Genomic DNA, 16,680 nt, shown 5'->3' with positions numbered 1-16,680 from the left:
GAGCAGCACGTGGACAATGTATTCGTCCTTTGGGTATTGCAAATATCAGAAGCCCTGACTCTGAAGATTGTGTGCGGCGTCTGCAGGCCCACCTGCTCTGTTCGGAAGTAGCATGAACGTAATTAAATATTGTATTCGCTTACTTCGTTTACCACAGAGAACAAGCCTCTCGGGAATTTTTTGCTCTATTTCGGTCTTTATATTTCGCAATATTTGAATGTCGGGATAGAAAACAACTACCGTCGTTACGTAAGTACCTGGTTGTGCGTGATGCTTAAGTCAAATATCCTGATATGGCGAGAACACGGCGTCAGGCCGCCGCTCGCGTCCAGTATACACCTGTTCCTGAGCCGAATCCCGTCTAAAATCTCCTAACTAAAAAGAAAAGTTCGACCTGCAAAATTTATGCCATGGTATTCTTTTAAATGCTTGTACATAATTTTCGCCTTTATAATCGAATGCATTTCACTGTCTAAAATACAATTATTGTTTTTTTGGGGGGTGTGCTGGAGACATTATACTTTGCACTTATTTAAGGAGGCACAATTTTGGGGCCTTCTGAAAAGTGGTCTCGACACTTTGCCGCTTTTTTTTTCTCTCTTAAATCTGCTCTGAGAGCTACACCACCCCACAAAGAAAGCTCTGCTTTGAAACCGGCTGCCCCGAACAGTTACTTCGCGCAAACTCTTCAGAATTTTTATCGCGCTTTTCTGTATAGCAGTCATCCAACATTTTTATTGCGGCAACTGAAACAAAAACCGCCTAATGCAAGGGCCATTCGTCATCTGTAACGCTAATGAGCACTAAAAGAATGCACTGCTTATAGCCACAAAAGACTGACGCTTTGCAGGAGACGCAGTAAAGGTCAAACAAGAGTTAGATTGAGTAGTGACGAGTAACTTTAATACCATGTTGCTTACTTGTAAATTGTAATCATTTTAGCGCTTTCGGGTCGGGTTTGCTTTTTCCGCTTTTTCTCGATGTCGAAGCACGTACTTTCCAGTGTTTTCTTTTTCACTTTTCTATAAAGTGACGTACGATGGGAATTTCTTCTGGGAAGACGTTGTGGAAAAACTTGTGGGAAAACTTTTGGCGATGTTTTTAGAAATGTGAGAAATGTTCTAGTTGCGTCGCTTACAGCCCTCTTAGTTTTCTGGACCGACAAGCCTTTGGCGGGGTATTCTCTCATCCATTTAACATCCAGTCATTTTGAAATAGGAGAGGTGGAGGGGGCGCACCCTGGTGAGAGTCGGCCTCCTCTCATGCGGAAACTTAGCTCGGAAAGCCTCTCGGAATTGCTAAAAATGTTGTGAACGAATACCCTGCGTTGGGCTTACATCGGAAAGCAAAGCTGTCTTTTAAAATATCCGATCTTCGGGTATCAATTTTTCAAGCCCTTTGTTCGCCTGTCTCGCTGATACAAGGGAAGGAAGGGAAATGTTTGGGCTCATTGTATCATATCAAGGACACAAAGGAGTGCCCAGGACGGGACGTCTAAAGAGGCTACACACAGTGTTAAGTGCGTATAGCCATTGGTACAGTCAAATCCTGGGCACTAGGAGTATTGCAGTAGCAGTACCTGTTTGCTGCCGATTTGCTTCCTTTGCTGATGCTTATTGCGAGATACTCCCTCTCCTGTTTCCTTCGGACGTGGTTTCTCTAGTTTCTGGGCGAAGCCCCAGAAGCAGGGCTTCACGTGCACCTTGCGAGTCTGACGTGACTGACACGCGGCCTCCGTTTTCACCTCGGCAGGACTGGTGGGCGGACTGGGCAACGGGATCGTGCTGGCCATGTACGCGTGTGTGTCATCTGTGCTGGACCCAACCAGTCTCCTGCTCATCAGCCTGGCAGCCTCCGATTTCGGCATCCTGCTCGGCTGCCCCTTGTCCTCGACGGCCAGCTTCTCGGGAAGGTGAGAGGTATTTTAAGCATGCGCTTGTGCGAGCTCAAAAGGAAGCCTTCGCCTTTACACCCTTTTTCTTGAATCTCAACACCCTTTTCCTAGTTCTACACCCTTTCTGCGTGAAAAAAAGGGTGTTGATCAACTTCAACACCCTTGGTTTTTCTTAGGGTGTTGAAAGGGTGTGGAAAAGGTGTTCAGCTGCGCATTGAATTAGGCCATGTTTGTTTCCATAATAGCACTGTAATAAAGAAAAGATCCCCTCATATATTCCTCTACTCGCAAGAAATTTTCAAGCGAAAAAAAAATAATTGCTCGTATACAATGATCGCTCATTTTCATATGCGGTGCACTTCATGCCCCAAGTTTAGCTTTGGCACGTGAAACACCAATTTGAACATTCAAAATTAAAAAGACTACAGTTGTGTGGCGAAAAGAGTGTTTACCGACTGCAACACGCTTGGCTTTCTGTAGGTTGTTGAAACGATGTGAAATAGGTGTTCAGTTTCAAAAAAAAGAACAGCGGAGCTGAGGGTCGACCTAGTTTCTTCCGGTGTTGTCAAGTTTTGTTATGTTTGCTAAGCTTTGCAATGTTCTTGCTAAGCTAGGATGACCGCTGAGGGGTGAAGCCAAGTTTAACCGGATTTTACAAGGCTGTTCCACTGTGTCCCCCCCCCCCCCAAACGCCAGGGGATCCAAGAGGGAAACAAGCTAGGTCGGACCCCAGCTATGCTGTTTGTCCAGCCTTGCAATACTATTGCAAGCTGCGCCAATTTTTTTTGCCTTTTACAATCCATAAAAGACTAGCACCTTTGAAATGGTACAGTAAGAGGTGCGGTACGCATGCGCCCCTTGTGCTCACACTCTAACAAGTTCGAAAGCCGACTTCACTGTTATAATACCCTATCTGCGGTGGTTCACCCTTTACAGGTGCCGCAGTGATTTTTCTTTGTATTTTTTTGCTAACGCCACCGAAACTACCTGAAGCTTAAAGAGCTTCACTGGTAATAAATTATACCAATTCATGTTGCTTTAAACATCATGAGGGGACAAAACACCCCCCGCTTGTAGAAAATGTTCACTCCACCCCTGTAAACAGTTACAAAATGCTTCCAAAGTTGGAGGTCTCTTCACCTTTTTTCTTAGTTGGCGGTCTTTTCTTACACCCTTTTACTTACACCCTTTTTTCTTTACGCCCTTTTACGTATACGGTGCAGGCTGGGAACCTGTTTCCCTCTCACAGTCACTCTTCTGGGAAAAAGGATGTTGAGGTGGCGGGGAAGGTTTGTTTGGTATTTAATATAATTCTATAAGTTATAACACACAAAAACTACCTCGTAATTAAAAAAGTTTTTGCAAATCCGCGTGTTGATTTGTATATTCTCATAGCAAATCTACACTTCCAAAATTAGCGCTAAAATATGTGGTTTTTGCGACAAGCCCACCGGCTCCATCGGGGGGCTTTCCTCTGCTGGATATAAAAGCAAGAACAGCACATGTATTACTAAGTAAATATGCACTCCCTGTACCGCTTGCACCCCGTTGGTTTGCTTGCTCAATTCATTTGTGTTCCAACTGTAACTTGTGCGTATTGACTGTTTTTGTTGAATGCTGCGCGCTCCGCCGATTCACATTGCCGTGCGCATGCCATCACCTTAAAAAAATGGTGTGAGGCTCAACACCCTTTTTTTAGGGTGTCGAGCATTCTGAACACCCTTTTTTAAGGGTGCTGAGCTCAACATCCTTTTTTATTCGTACACCCTTTTTTTTGCCATAACACCTTTTAAGGGTGTTAGCCATGGGACAAGATTTTTACACCCTTTTCGGCCAAAAAGGGTGTAAAAAAGTTTAGTGTGCACCATCGTGAAGTTGTGAGACGTACCTCAACTACAATGGGCGCGATATTATGTATGGCTAACGACGTGCATCCCCGCAAGTTTCCGAACTCCTGGAATTGGTCCGGCAGCCGTCAGAGGTCCGCGTAAGGCTCCCGGCGTGCGTCAAACCTGCAGATGTTTTCCATCGCCACTATCTGACCTGTGGCCGCAGCCAAGGACAGAACGGGGCTTGGGAAAGTCATTATTCACGTTCCGTACTGAAAACGGGGGACGCGGAGACGCTTCTGTTCGCTGCGTACACTGCTCCTGCCGAGGCACCGCGGGCTCACGCGCAGAATGCACGTGTCCCGGATTCTGGCAAACGGAGCGGTCGCAGCGGTTACCCGCACAGAAAGCAAGACCTCTGAAGCGCGTATATGTTTCGCGCTAAAGTTGGACGCCTGAACGGGCATGAACGGGACGCATGAACAGGACGCCGGGGTGGCATGAACGATAACGCACCCCGAGTGTAGCGCCTCCCCGCCATGTATACCCGAAAAGGACGATACCGTGGGCAACTCAGACGTCGCCCTGAAACGTCCGCATGTATTTCTGCAGATTTCTAAGGGAAAATTGTGGGCGAGGGTTCCATGTATTTTTCATGACTGCGAACAAAAAAATCTCGCGTTTTTGAAACGCGAGGCGTTGGAAAACAAATGTCCCAGCGAGGGCTATTACCACGCGGTCACAATTAGTCGCATGCCGTTCAATTCATTGATTTTGACCTCTAGCTATGTGCCACATCACTGCGGCATACATTTTGAGTAGGTTGTAGTTATTTATGGACGTCATTTTCGGCATCAGTAGAGTCGCACGTAGATAGGTTTCTCAATGGTTTGGCGCTGGGCAACCAGCGAAGGCAATGTCTACGTTTGCAAGACCCCCCCCCCCTATTTCTGCGTTCCAAGCATTGCGCATCTGGCTTCCTCCGGCTTCTCAGGGCAGCGGTCTTCGCCAGTACAAGTTGCCGTTCTCCATTTTGAATTTCATTGATCTTCTCTCGTCGTATGGGTGCGCCGGGTATAGTCTGGGCTCAAGCTTCCCTGGTCATCCACCTTCAGAGTGGAATGCATCAAGATTTTTTCTGTTCCCAGCGTTTAAATGTTTATAGCTACTGCACCGGCTACGAATGTAAGCGTATAACACGTATAACACGTACTTCGCAGGTTTTGTGCTACATTGAGATTGTCGGACTGCACTATTGCAGTCGCATGGCGTTTTACTCCTTTGTTTTTTTTTTTTTTGTGTGGTTCTTACCTGACGTATGTACACGCATTTCTGCATTGTGATTACAAGAGGCCGGATTTTCAGCCATTATAAAAGTGCGTTGTAGGCGTCAAAATAGGTAGGCAAAACAACTTTTCATGATTTCAAAATCGTAAATATAGGCAGCATAAATTTTTACGTAAATGCAAATAATTTCTACCTAAGAAGTGCGGGTTCTGTATCCACGATTGTAAAACGAAAATTGTTGTTTTTGATGGCAAAGAGGCCTGAACAGTTGAATTCCCATAAAACTGCTGGACCAATGACGATCCGTTAGCCTAATTCAACAGTCGCGCTGCTCACATTTGTGTTCATTGGCCACTGTCACTTGCTCGAGCGTACCGTATAGTGAAAGAGGCACAAAAAATAATGCTTCAAAGATGGGAATACTGATTGAAAAAGCGGTACTTTGTATCGGAATGATGCAATTAAATTACGACGCAACAAAAATAAACACAAATAATAAATGCTAGATAAACGATCATTTAAAAAAAATAACTTGTCCTTAAATGGGGACTGCTGGCTAAAGTTCAGGAAATTTTCTCATGTGCAATGATATCCCAATTGTACAGTCAACACGCTCGAACACAGCCAAATACACTTCCACTTATTTAAAGGTCATTTTTCGAAAGTTGTTTAGCTGCCGAACAGATTTTTTATGGGAAAGCGCATTTTAGAGCCCGTCGGCACTGTCAATTTTAAGGCGTAAGGAAATGCAGCTGCGCAGTGGTGTTTCGCTGTTGGCCCTTCAATACAGTGATCTGATAACAAATCCGTAGTCGACGCCCCACTCTTGCGTTGAAAGTAGAGTTGAATTAGAGTATAACTCTAGATACGAGATTGTGACTGCACATGTTTGAAGAAATTTGTTTGGAGAGCACGCGGAGAGCGTAGTCTAAGAATTACTGCGAAAATTGTGGGAACAGTAGAAAGCTGCCCAAAACTCCATATTTTCAGATTGTGCCTCTTGTCACTGAGAATGAGCGTCCCGTTTCACTGCTGCTAGCTGTTGTTTTTCCATAGTTAGCTGACTAGATTGAACCCCATAAAGTTTAGTGCATCAATTTTTTTAGTAACATCAATAACAATCTCAAAATGCGGAACTTGACGCTTAAATGGTGTATATAGGGGCCTATTTTGAAAATAGACATTTATAGGCCTTTAAAATCTTTTATGCCCGAACGACAAAATACGGATTCAGAGGCACTATAAAAATACCATAAAAGCACTTCTTAACCTCTATTTCATGCTCATGTATCCAAGTGGGCCGATAGGAGCGAAAGTAACAAAATAAACATTTGCCTAAAATCCGGTCTCTTGTGATTACACGAATGCACTTGGCGGGCCACATCTGCCTTCATTATTTTTATTTTTGGCTGTGTTCATTTCTGTGAGTGTTCTGCCCTTTATAGGCGATATAATCTTGGGCGCCTTTTGCGTGCAGTTATGTTTTTATCATAGGGTTTGTTCCGCTTATGTCCTTTTATGTTTTTCGTTTGAACCAGCCAGCTGTCGTTTCTTGTAAATTTGCTCCCATGTCCATATTTTGACAGTGATGCTGTTTACCTCCAGCCTCCGTATGCATCCCGCACGTACGGTCCCAGTAACGGGGGGTATCCTGGGAGGCTTGTGCTCTTCTATGGGCCAAAAGCAACTTCCGGCAAAGCCGAATTTACAGCTAATGCTCTGCAGAAAACCGCCGCAACTTTTGTTTTGTCAAGAAAATCCCACCCACAAATTATGTAACAATTTTCGAATAAAAATAACTATAATTACGCCAGTTTTCATTTACTTGTCGTTATTGGTTAGTTCACAGCGTACTTGCAAACATTAACGAATACGTGCCTGCTGTCAACACATGGTTATCTACGGGAGGTGTGTGGCTACAGAAAACGACACTTTTCTTGTTTTATCGAAATTATCACACAACAAATTATGAGATAATTAGCCGCTAAAACGACTATATTAATACCGTGAGTTTAATCTTCTTGTCACAATTAGTTAGTTCACACTGAAGTTGTAAATGTTGTGGACTTCCTGTCTGCTCTCAATACATGGGCTTCTACGGGACGCTAATGGACAGTCCCATGCTTGCCTGCTAAGATAAAGCTCTAGTCCTTGTTAAGTTCGGGCTCCTCATTTAATTAATGAAAGCCGCCGAGGGCTCATGTATCGGCGTTGCCTCCGCTTGTAGCTGCCATGCTGGATTCCTTTCATGCAGCCGCAGGGACGCGAAGTTGGGGGCCGCGGAGTGCAAGCTTTACGTTTCTTCCTTTTGTGCGGTAAAAGACGGGGGTGCTTAGCCCGAGTACCTTTGTTGCGTTGGTATGCGGTCAGCTCGACCGGGAGGTCTCAGTGAACGCCGGACGGGTGCGCAGCAGTGAAAACAGTTTCGGCGCGAGGTTCCCTCGGACAGCGCGCACGCCGCTATTTTCGCTTGCCGACATTGAGAGGTAGCTCAGTCGTTCGTCATGGCAAGCTGACGGGAAGCGAAAGGATGGTGTCTCTCAGTGTCCAAAAGACGCGCGGTGTAGTTTTTAATGATTTGCGAAGCCGGCGTCGGTGCTGTTCATTGATGGGTCATTCGCCTTGGGAATACTCGCCTGGGGTTGAAGGTGCTCTTTCCGGTAGTCAGGCCGCGGGCAGCGGAGTCCCTTAGTCTGGGGAAGTCTGCGACTCTTTTTGTGCCAGCGCGCGCGCGGGCAAGTGCGAGGCGGCAAGGCGAGGACGCTGTAAGATGTTAGCCGTGCGAAGACCGCTCTAAGCGTTGGGCTTTGACTTTGAGCGGGCGCCGCCCGATTGACGTAATGGTGCGACCCATCCGCGTGGTCAGTGACTTTAGGTGGCAGATGTCTTGTATTTGCTGGTCGGTTGCAATAACGTATGCGTCAAACGAACTAGGAGTTGCATGAGAGAGAGAGTGTTTGGTCATGTGACCGCAGGTGGGGGCATGTTTAGGATTGGTTGGTTCTTGTGGCCAATCTGTGCTCCATATGAATCATGTTGAAAGTGGTTTTCCTTAATTCCTTTTTAAGTCATTTTTTACCGTCGATAATATCGTTGTCCCTTCTTTTTCCACCTCAAATCCAACGTCCCCAATTCGCGACGTAGTGATCACTGAAGGCGGTGTGTTAAGTCGCGACTTAAGTTGGACACTAATAAATGTAATGGAGCCGATGGCATCCCTAACTTGTTTTTCGTTCGCTACTCACTGTGGACCTCTCGCTACTTTACAATGATTTTTAATAAATTCTTAAAACCTGGTACTATTCCTAGATCTCGGAAAAATGGCAAAACCGTACGTTTACATAAATCTGGTGACAATCAAGTCTTCAGCGATTACAGGCCCATTTCTCTTACCCCTCATTCTTGCAAGCTATTAGAGCACATTATTTACAAGCACATTATTGAATTTCTCGGACTTAACATTGAATTGTCTAATTACCAACACGGATTCAGACGAGGTTATAGTACTGTTACCCAGTTATCCGAATTCGTGCACGATATTACTCGTAATATTGACTTTGGAAATCAAGTTGACGCATTATTCATTGACTTTTCGAAAGCGTTCGACACTGTAGTTCACTCTAAATTACTACGTAAATTAAACACCATATTGAACAGCCCGCAGCTAGTTACTTAGATTTATAACTTCCGTTCGGAGCACTCGCAATACATTTCTTAAAACTCGGCTCACTTCCATGTTTTTGGTGTTTGTTCAGGCGTTCCCCAAGAGTCTTGTACCGCTACTGTTTTGAAGCAAAGCTTTTTACCTCTAACCCCCAAGGGTTCTGTCGCGACCGTGTCAACAGAAAACTCTCGCGAATAAATAAAATAAGTTACTGGCACCGCCAGAAATCGAACCTGGAACGAATAGAGAAATGGAGCGAGAGCTTGTTGTCTTACCGATTGGGCTACGGGCCCATGCGGAGACGAAGGAGACATACGGTGCAGTCACAGAGCACATCTGCGGGTTTACCCTCTGCGCTCTCGCTAAATGTCACGCAATAGCGTCACGCAACCTCTCGCGCCGCTGTGCGCTCAGCCGACGGCACGTGTTGCAGCCGTGTGCGCGCATTGCGCATGCGCTAGGAGTTAGAAAAAATTAAAAGGAGCTCACACCAACGCATGGCATCTCACTTCTCCTCCGTCTGTTCCGCCGATCTCATCGCTTCCGTTGGCTGCGGCAGAGACGGAGGAGAAGTGAGATCATCTGACACCGGGTTTTAGCTTCTTTTTAGTTTATATCAAAAAAAAGTTTCCACTCATGTGCTTCACCAATACAACTCAACCAACCCCCATTCACGGATCATGCATAGTTTAACCTTAGCAAAAAATATCTCTGATGTAATAAAAGGTGTGGTTTCACATGTCTGTGGTTTCACTCTTTGTAGAGCCACGTGTGCAAATTCAAGTTACGTCGCATGGGCAATCGTGTGGGTGTCGTTTAGAACTTTGCTTTCCAACCACATTCACAGGGTGGATAGGCGCGCATTTTTTACTGTACATTAATGATTTGCCTGGTAACGTCAGTTCTAAAATTCGTCTGTGTGCTGATGATAGTGTTCTGTATGAATATATTGACTCTCCTGAAGATCATCAACGTCAAAATGATTCATTTACTAATTTATGTTAATTGTGTGCAACGTTGCAAATGAGTATTATTTTAACAAATCCGTGCTGATGACTTTCACCAATAGCAAGTCCCCTTCCTGCTTCACGTATTCTTTAAAGGATTCGCCATGAAAAAAAGTAACTGAATACAAACATCTTGGTGTTATCCTTTCCAGAAATCTATCTTAGTCTCAACACATTAAATTTATGTGCCCGAATTTTTTTTAAAAATTAGGTTATTTACGAAGAACGTTGTCCCAATCCCAGAAAAAGCACTAAATTACTAATGTATAAAACACTTGTTCGTCCTGTGCTTGACTACGCTTGTCCCGTATGGAACCCTCAAAAACAGGGCGGAATCGATAAAATTCAGGTCATTCTAAAAAACCTATCAGATTTATTTGCAAACGTTATGAGCGCGACTTTTCGCCTTCCCTTGCCCCATCCTCCGCGGAACTTACTACACTACGCACGCACCAACTCAATGATTCCGTGAAATGGCTCCACTGTCTTATTCATTCAGCGTATGTAGTATCTGACGATGCATACATCACATTTGCCTAACCGTCCATTACTAGAAGCCTTCACCATCTAACATCAAGCCTTACCATGGTAGAACCAACACATTCAAATTTAGTTTTTTCACCTTAACTGCCGAACGCTGAACGGATTGAATGGTAACATACCTTCCCTTCCGCTGGAAAAATTTGTACTTTGCCTTTCTGATTTGTCTTGGTAATGTGTTTTTTTTTGTTTTTGTTGTATTGCTCTGTTGCTCTGTTTAATCGCTATTTGGTTTGTTCTGTTCAATGGTCACTCCGGTCATAGCCCCAAGTTGGGGCTGCGGTATGTAAGAATGAATGCATGAATAAATAAATAAATAAATAAATAAATAAATAAATAAATAAATAAATAAATAAATAAATAAATAAATAAATAAATAAATAAATAAATAAATAAATAAATAAAGTGAGCGTTTATTGGTTTCTTGTATCACAGGACTCTTCGGCCTGTACAAATCGTCATCCGATAGTGGGTCAATGTCTCACCTGTACATACCCATCATAATCATGATTTGCACATTATCATCATCGTGGGCAACTCTGCGGAGTCAGAGTTCCCGACGGGCTGAGTACAGAGGCGTTCCGTAGAACTACCGTTCCCGTGTGCTAGTCTACTTTTGTCTTACAAGTGGTGGAGTCTACGTTTGACCCCGGCCTCTACCGGACCTAGCCTCACCCATGGAGCTTCGTTCCGGAAGCATTGTGCCACCGCCAACCCACCCGATGGAGCGAGAAGGAGCGCCGAATGCCGCCGTTTCTTCCTCGTCGGCATGGATGGTGACGTGCCGCCACGTCACCCTCCCTTCTTCGCAGGCCATCGCGGTGACGACATCAAGGAGAGGCTTGACCAGTACTACACTCCATACTATGCGCTAACCCTCGCGTCGTGCACGATGTGGAAGTGCTCTGAAGAGTGAGGTGTAGTGACCACCGTATGGTAAGATATCGAATTAGGCTATACTTTAGGAGGGACCTTAAAAAGCTAGTACGAAAGAAGCCGATCAATGAGCTAACAGTAAGACGTAAAGTTGAAGAATTCGGGATCGCGCTGCAGAACCGATATTCAGCTCTTACCGTGGAAGCAGAGTTACGACACAGGAAGCAGGAAGCCAGCGAAAATCTTATACGCATTGTCACGGAGTATGCAGTAGAAGTCGGGGGCACAATAGCTAGACAGGATACCGGTAAACTTTCCCAGGAGAAGAAATATTTAATTAGAAAATAGCAAAGCATGACAGTTTCCACTCCATCTGACAGAATAGAACTAGCGGAGCTTTCGAAGTTTATCAATAAGCGTAAGACAGTTGACATACGGAAGTGCAATATGGAGAGGATTGAGCATTCTGTAAAGGACGGAGGCAGCCTGAAAGCAGAGAAGAGGCGTCTAGGCATGGGGAAAAATCAGACATATTCTCTTAAAGACAAGCAAGGCAATATCATCACAAATACAATATTGTCACGGAGCCAGAGACGACGCAGTTGTCTTGAAGGAAAATACGTTTATTGGAGCGAACTTGTGCTCCCCTAACAACTCAAATAATACACGGGCGGCGAAGCAGCAGTCAACAAAGTGACGTGTGCGAGCGAGCGTCGGAGATCGGAATACCCCGGCGTCTGCTCTGCAGGCTTTTTATCTTTCGGCGCGCGTGGTTCTGGAACCGTCGATTCACATCTAGAACATTGTAGATCCAAGAAGATTATTCTGGGCTGTTGTTCACGTTAGATCGGAATGATCTCCCTATCAGAACAGATAACACATGGGGCACACAAAGAAAGAATGGAACACGCGCTTCCCTTGGCACAGTGATAACACAGACACAGACCGGCGCAGCCGGGCGGTAAAAGCAAAACACAAATAAACACACTGCATGGTTCGCGGCAATATATTATACCCCCGTAAATTACCATTGATTTTTCTTGGAGCTTGCTCCCTATGTAGAGCCGAAAGAGTCGATTTAGCTCTTATATTGTAGGGCTCACCCGGGAACCCCCTCCTAACGGTCGCCAATTCAGAGTTCAGAGCAGTGTGGAGGCGCGATGCTCAGTACCGACCCGTTGATACGAGTTTGGATCGCGACAAGAGCGCTGGACGTTTTTGGAAGGCGTGGTCATTTCGACACCTTAGGTGACCAATAACCCACCATCTCTTGCCGTTTTGTGACAAACTTAAAGTTTTATTCTTCCATCCATTAAGCGGTCTAATACACATGACGCCATTGCCCTGCCAACAAAGTATAACGTGTTAAAAAAAACTGTATTCTATAATTCCGCGTTTTATGGTTTGTATACAAGTAAAATATTGCGCAAGATAATTACAAAAAAAGGCCATTTTTCTTGTTTTAGCGTTCATGTTGTGTTGTTATATAATGCTTGCAAAATCACAGCGAGACCTGTACCTGGAAGCGGAAAGCATATGTTGATATAGCCTGCACGCTGCCGAGAGTGTGATATACTGCGGCCGACCAGGAGCAGCATATGATTTATTTCATTTATCGATTTTAGGGTTTAACGCGCCTACGCAACGCAGGCGATGAGGCGCGCCGCAGTGGAGGGCTCCTGATTAATTTGAACCACCAGGGGATCATTAACGTGCGCCGAAATGTCGTACACATGGCCGTTTTTGCTTTTCGCCTCCATCAGAAAAGTGACGGCCGCGGCCGGGGATCGAACCCGCGTCAGCACAACGCCTTAGCCACTGAGCCACCGCGGGGGATCGTATGATTTATTTCAATATTGGTTCGCATGTCTTTCCTCAAGTTGTGACCACTAAGAGGTGGTATTCATTGAATAGTTTAGCGTGCGATTTCTCCACTTGGCAACACTGAAAAGCGCCATGTCGGCGGCCACTGTGCCAGTGAATATGCTTTGCGCCCGCATCAAAAAAAAAAAAAAAAACAGTCCAGCGTCCATCATCTGCTGTGTTTCAACCCGATTATCTGTAGTGGCATCAACAGATATATTATTAATCGCACTCACATTATGTCGTGGCGCTCTACCTGCGCTCGAGCACTTCAATCACCGGATGATGAAACCGCGGCTGCGAACGGCGTGCATAAGTCCGACGCTGCAATTGGCTGCCGCCACGGATGTCGAAGCGAGTGCACTCGCACCGTATCCATGACTTTCTCTGGTAAGTGCTCTCGAATACGTGGTTGAGTACAAAAACCGAATAATTTCTTCGGGTAAATGTTTCACTGGCTCACTGGCTTTCTCGTGCGCTAAATGTGTCAAACTCGGCAAAAAAACTCACCTCTGACATTAGAGCGCGGCGGTTGGCAATCAGCTGATCTGCGGCGGCGACTTGATACGCGTCTGGGGATAGGTAGATCGTACTGTGCTGCACTCAAGAGTACTTGGCGTCGAGGTATTACTCTGCGTTCAGTGGGCAACCGTTTCGAAATGATTCAGTTCCTCCTGTCAGTTCCTCCACTGCGCTCACGTGGCAACATTGGTGTCACGACCCTCGCTCGTAGGTATGCGCAGAGGCTGGGGTTGAATTGCAGATAAGGTTGTCACACTCATCAGCGGAACCATGACTTTTCGCGTATAACCAACGCTATCGCGGTACAACTGACTATCGAATCACTCGCACAAGCCTTGCACGCAAACACAAGTTCACTTCGCGGTCCGCGGCCTGCCTGGCCGCCATGTATACGCATGGAGAAGAGGGGTGCCTGATCTGGGGGCCGTGCGCACAACGTTGCCTTAGCAACAGACGCTTGGCCACGGATATGGCGGCACACTTACATGGTTGCCTGCGTGCATTCCACGCCAATGGATACCTCCTATATGGTGGGCGTTGATGGTGTTGTGGTTGATTAAAGGATTATAGTCCGTGGACGATCACGAAGCTGATGGTACGTAAAGAATAAAAATATCTGAATGGCATTGACATTGACTCCGCATTATCAACAATAGATTGTATAACCGTTTCGTTGTGAACCGGAAACCGTTCTTACTTTTTTGGGTTCAGTTCCTTGTCGGGTTCAGCAATTGCGGATCGGGTTCGACACCCCGATTATATATATATATATATATATATATATATATATACAACAAGGGTAGGTAGTAAAGAAAGCCAAGTAAAGCGAAGGGGAGGGAAAATGGGGTAGGTTGTTTTTTGATGATTTCTTCAACAGAAATAGTTTATTGAAAGATAGAAAGTGGAGAAAAACATGCCCTCCAGGTGGGATCCGAACCCACGACCAACAGAATACGCGTCTGGTGCGATGACCACTACGGTACCGGCGAGGCTGTGCATATATATATATATGGATTTTACCTGGAGGGCATGTTTTTCTCCACTTTCTATCTGTCTCTTTATATATATTCGGTTCGGATACAATAAACCACTTAATACTTTTTGCGAAACTTGAATCAATTGGAATACGGGGACCAGCTTTAACACTACTTCGCAGTTATTTGTCTGATAGAACACAGGTTGTCAAAATTTCTGACGCGTTTTCCTGCCCCATTAATATTAAATCAAGGCGTTCCCCAGGGATCTATTCTAGGACCGCTGCTTTTCCTAATATACATTAATGACCTCCCATTAAATGCCTCAAAACTTCGCACTGTATTCTTTACGCAGACGATACCACGATATTTGCGCACGATAAAGACCTAAACCATCCAATATTAAAACTGAACTCGGATTTACAAAACATCACATCATGGTGCGAAAACAACTGTCTGCGCATGAATCCTACCAAAACTAATTTTATGATTTTCCACGCCCATAACAAACGACTTTTCATTAACCCGCACATAAAACTTAGCGATCAGGCTATTCCTGCATCCTGCACTGCGTCATTTCTTGGTGTTGTGCTTGATTCGCAGTTAAAATTTTATGCACACATTAAATCAGTTACAAAGAAATTAGCATTCGGGATACGTGTATTAATTAGAGCACGGCATTACTTCCAGCCACATATTCTTCGGTCACTGTATCACGCATTTATTCATAGTCATCTCACTTACTGTTTGTCGTCATGGGGCAATACATACTTCACCCATTTTTCTTGTCTACAACGTCTCCAAAATCAAGCGGTTCGTGCATTAACTTTCAGCCACTTCAGGGCCTCGGCTACAGGCATCTACGATAGCCTGAAGGTCCTACCTCTGTGGTGTTCTTTGCAGCTGACATTAGGTCTCCTAATTTACCGTGCCCTCCAAAACAGTATCGTTGCTGGTGCTTTCGCCACATCTCCCCTTACTAATACAAATATTACCCGGTTCTCTGAACAGCATAACTCATTACTGCCGAAAGCTAACACCAACTACGGTAAGCAAACTGCCCTTTTTTCAGCCATAGCACTCCGGAATTCTTTGCCGGTAGCAATTAAGTCATCGCTTTCTCAACATACATTTTCCCAGTGTCTGAAAACATACCTACTCGAAATGTACTTAGGTGATTCTTAAAATTGTTTTTTTCTGTATACCTTTTATCTTTTGGTTGTATACTTCTTTCCGGATTTAACTTCAGATATTTGGCGTTTTTTAAACCGATGATTGCTTAGATAATGGGTTATTGTACTATCACGTGATCCTGATTTCCTGATGTTCGCAACCTGAATATACATTTTGATTTGCATTCCTTGCTTATTCGTGTAGTATTGTATACTTCCTAATCTTTGTGCCTCAAACTCTCGCAAAAATATCAAATGTTATTTAAAAGAATTGATTTTCTTCGCCTGACCCTGACATGCTAATGGTTTTTATTACTTCGTGTGCATTCCGTTCTGCCATTATATTAACTTTGTCTTGTGTGAATTTTGAGCCAGGAGGTCCCCCTGACAGTTTTTACTTCGGGACCTCCTTCTGTACTAACATCAATAACGCATTTTGTAAACCAAACATTTATTGAATAAACCTTGAAACCTTGAAACCTTGATATATATATATATATATATATATATATATATATATATATATATATATATATATATATATATATATATATATATATATATATATATATATATATATATATATATATATATATATAAAGTTAAGAGAAAAGGTTCCTGGCTATGAGGTTAGCTGTACGATAGAGAAGTCAAACTGAAAAACATAACATTTATTCTAACGTTTCGACCGGGGGCCGGTCTTTTTCAGATTTGAAAAAGACCGGCCCCCGGTCGAAACGTTAGAATAAATGTTATGTTTTTCAGTTTGACTTCTCTATCGTATATATATATATATATATATATATATATATATATATATATATATATATATATATATATATATATATATATATATATATATATATATATATATATATATATATATATAGGGTTGGCAGTAAAAAAAACAATTTCGAAATACAGAAAAAAGTGGAGGAAAAAATTCCCGCCGGGTGGGATCCGAATCCACTACCTCACGACCTCTTTTCTTTGTTTCTGTCTTTGTAAATTCTTTATCTGTTTCTATGACCTACCACCTTCTCGCCTTTGCT

The 16,680-nt window shown here is 44.1% G+C and overlaps 1 protein-coding gene across 1 annotated transcript in view; it reads left to right on the top strand.

Annotated features, from left to right (window-relative positions):
* The window catches only part of LOC144153020 (visual pigment-like receptor peropsin), a 452,246-nt gene that overhangs the window by 255,386 nt on the left and 180,180 nt on the right, over nt 1–16,680 (top strand). The window contains exon 2 of the mRNA XM_077684656.1: nt 1,753–1,912. Coding sequence (XP_077540782.1) covers nt 1,753–1,912 — 160 coding nt within the window. The remainder of the gene's footprint in view (nt 1–1,752; nt 1,913–16,680) is intronic.

This window comes from Haemaphysalis longicornis, unplaced genomic scaffold (assembly GCF_048455015.1).
Source record: "Haemaphysalis longicornis isolate Haplotype H1 unplaced genomic scaffold, Haemaphysalis longicornis Haplotype H1 scaffold_1, whole genome shotgun sequence".
Classification (NCBI taxonomy): domain Eukaryota; kingdom Metazoa; phylum Arthropoda; class Arachnida; order Ixodida; family Ixodidae; genus Haemaphysalis; species Haemaphysalis longicornis.
The sequence above is the reverse complement of the archived record's forward strand: the minus strand, read 5'-3'. Positions and strand labels throughout refer to the sequence as shown.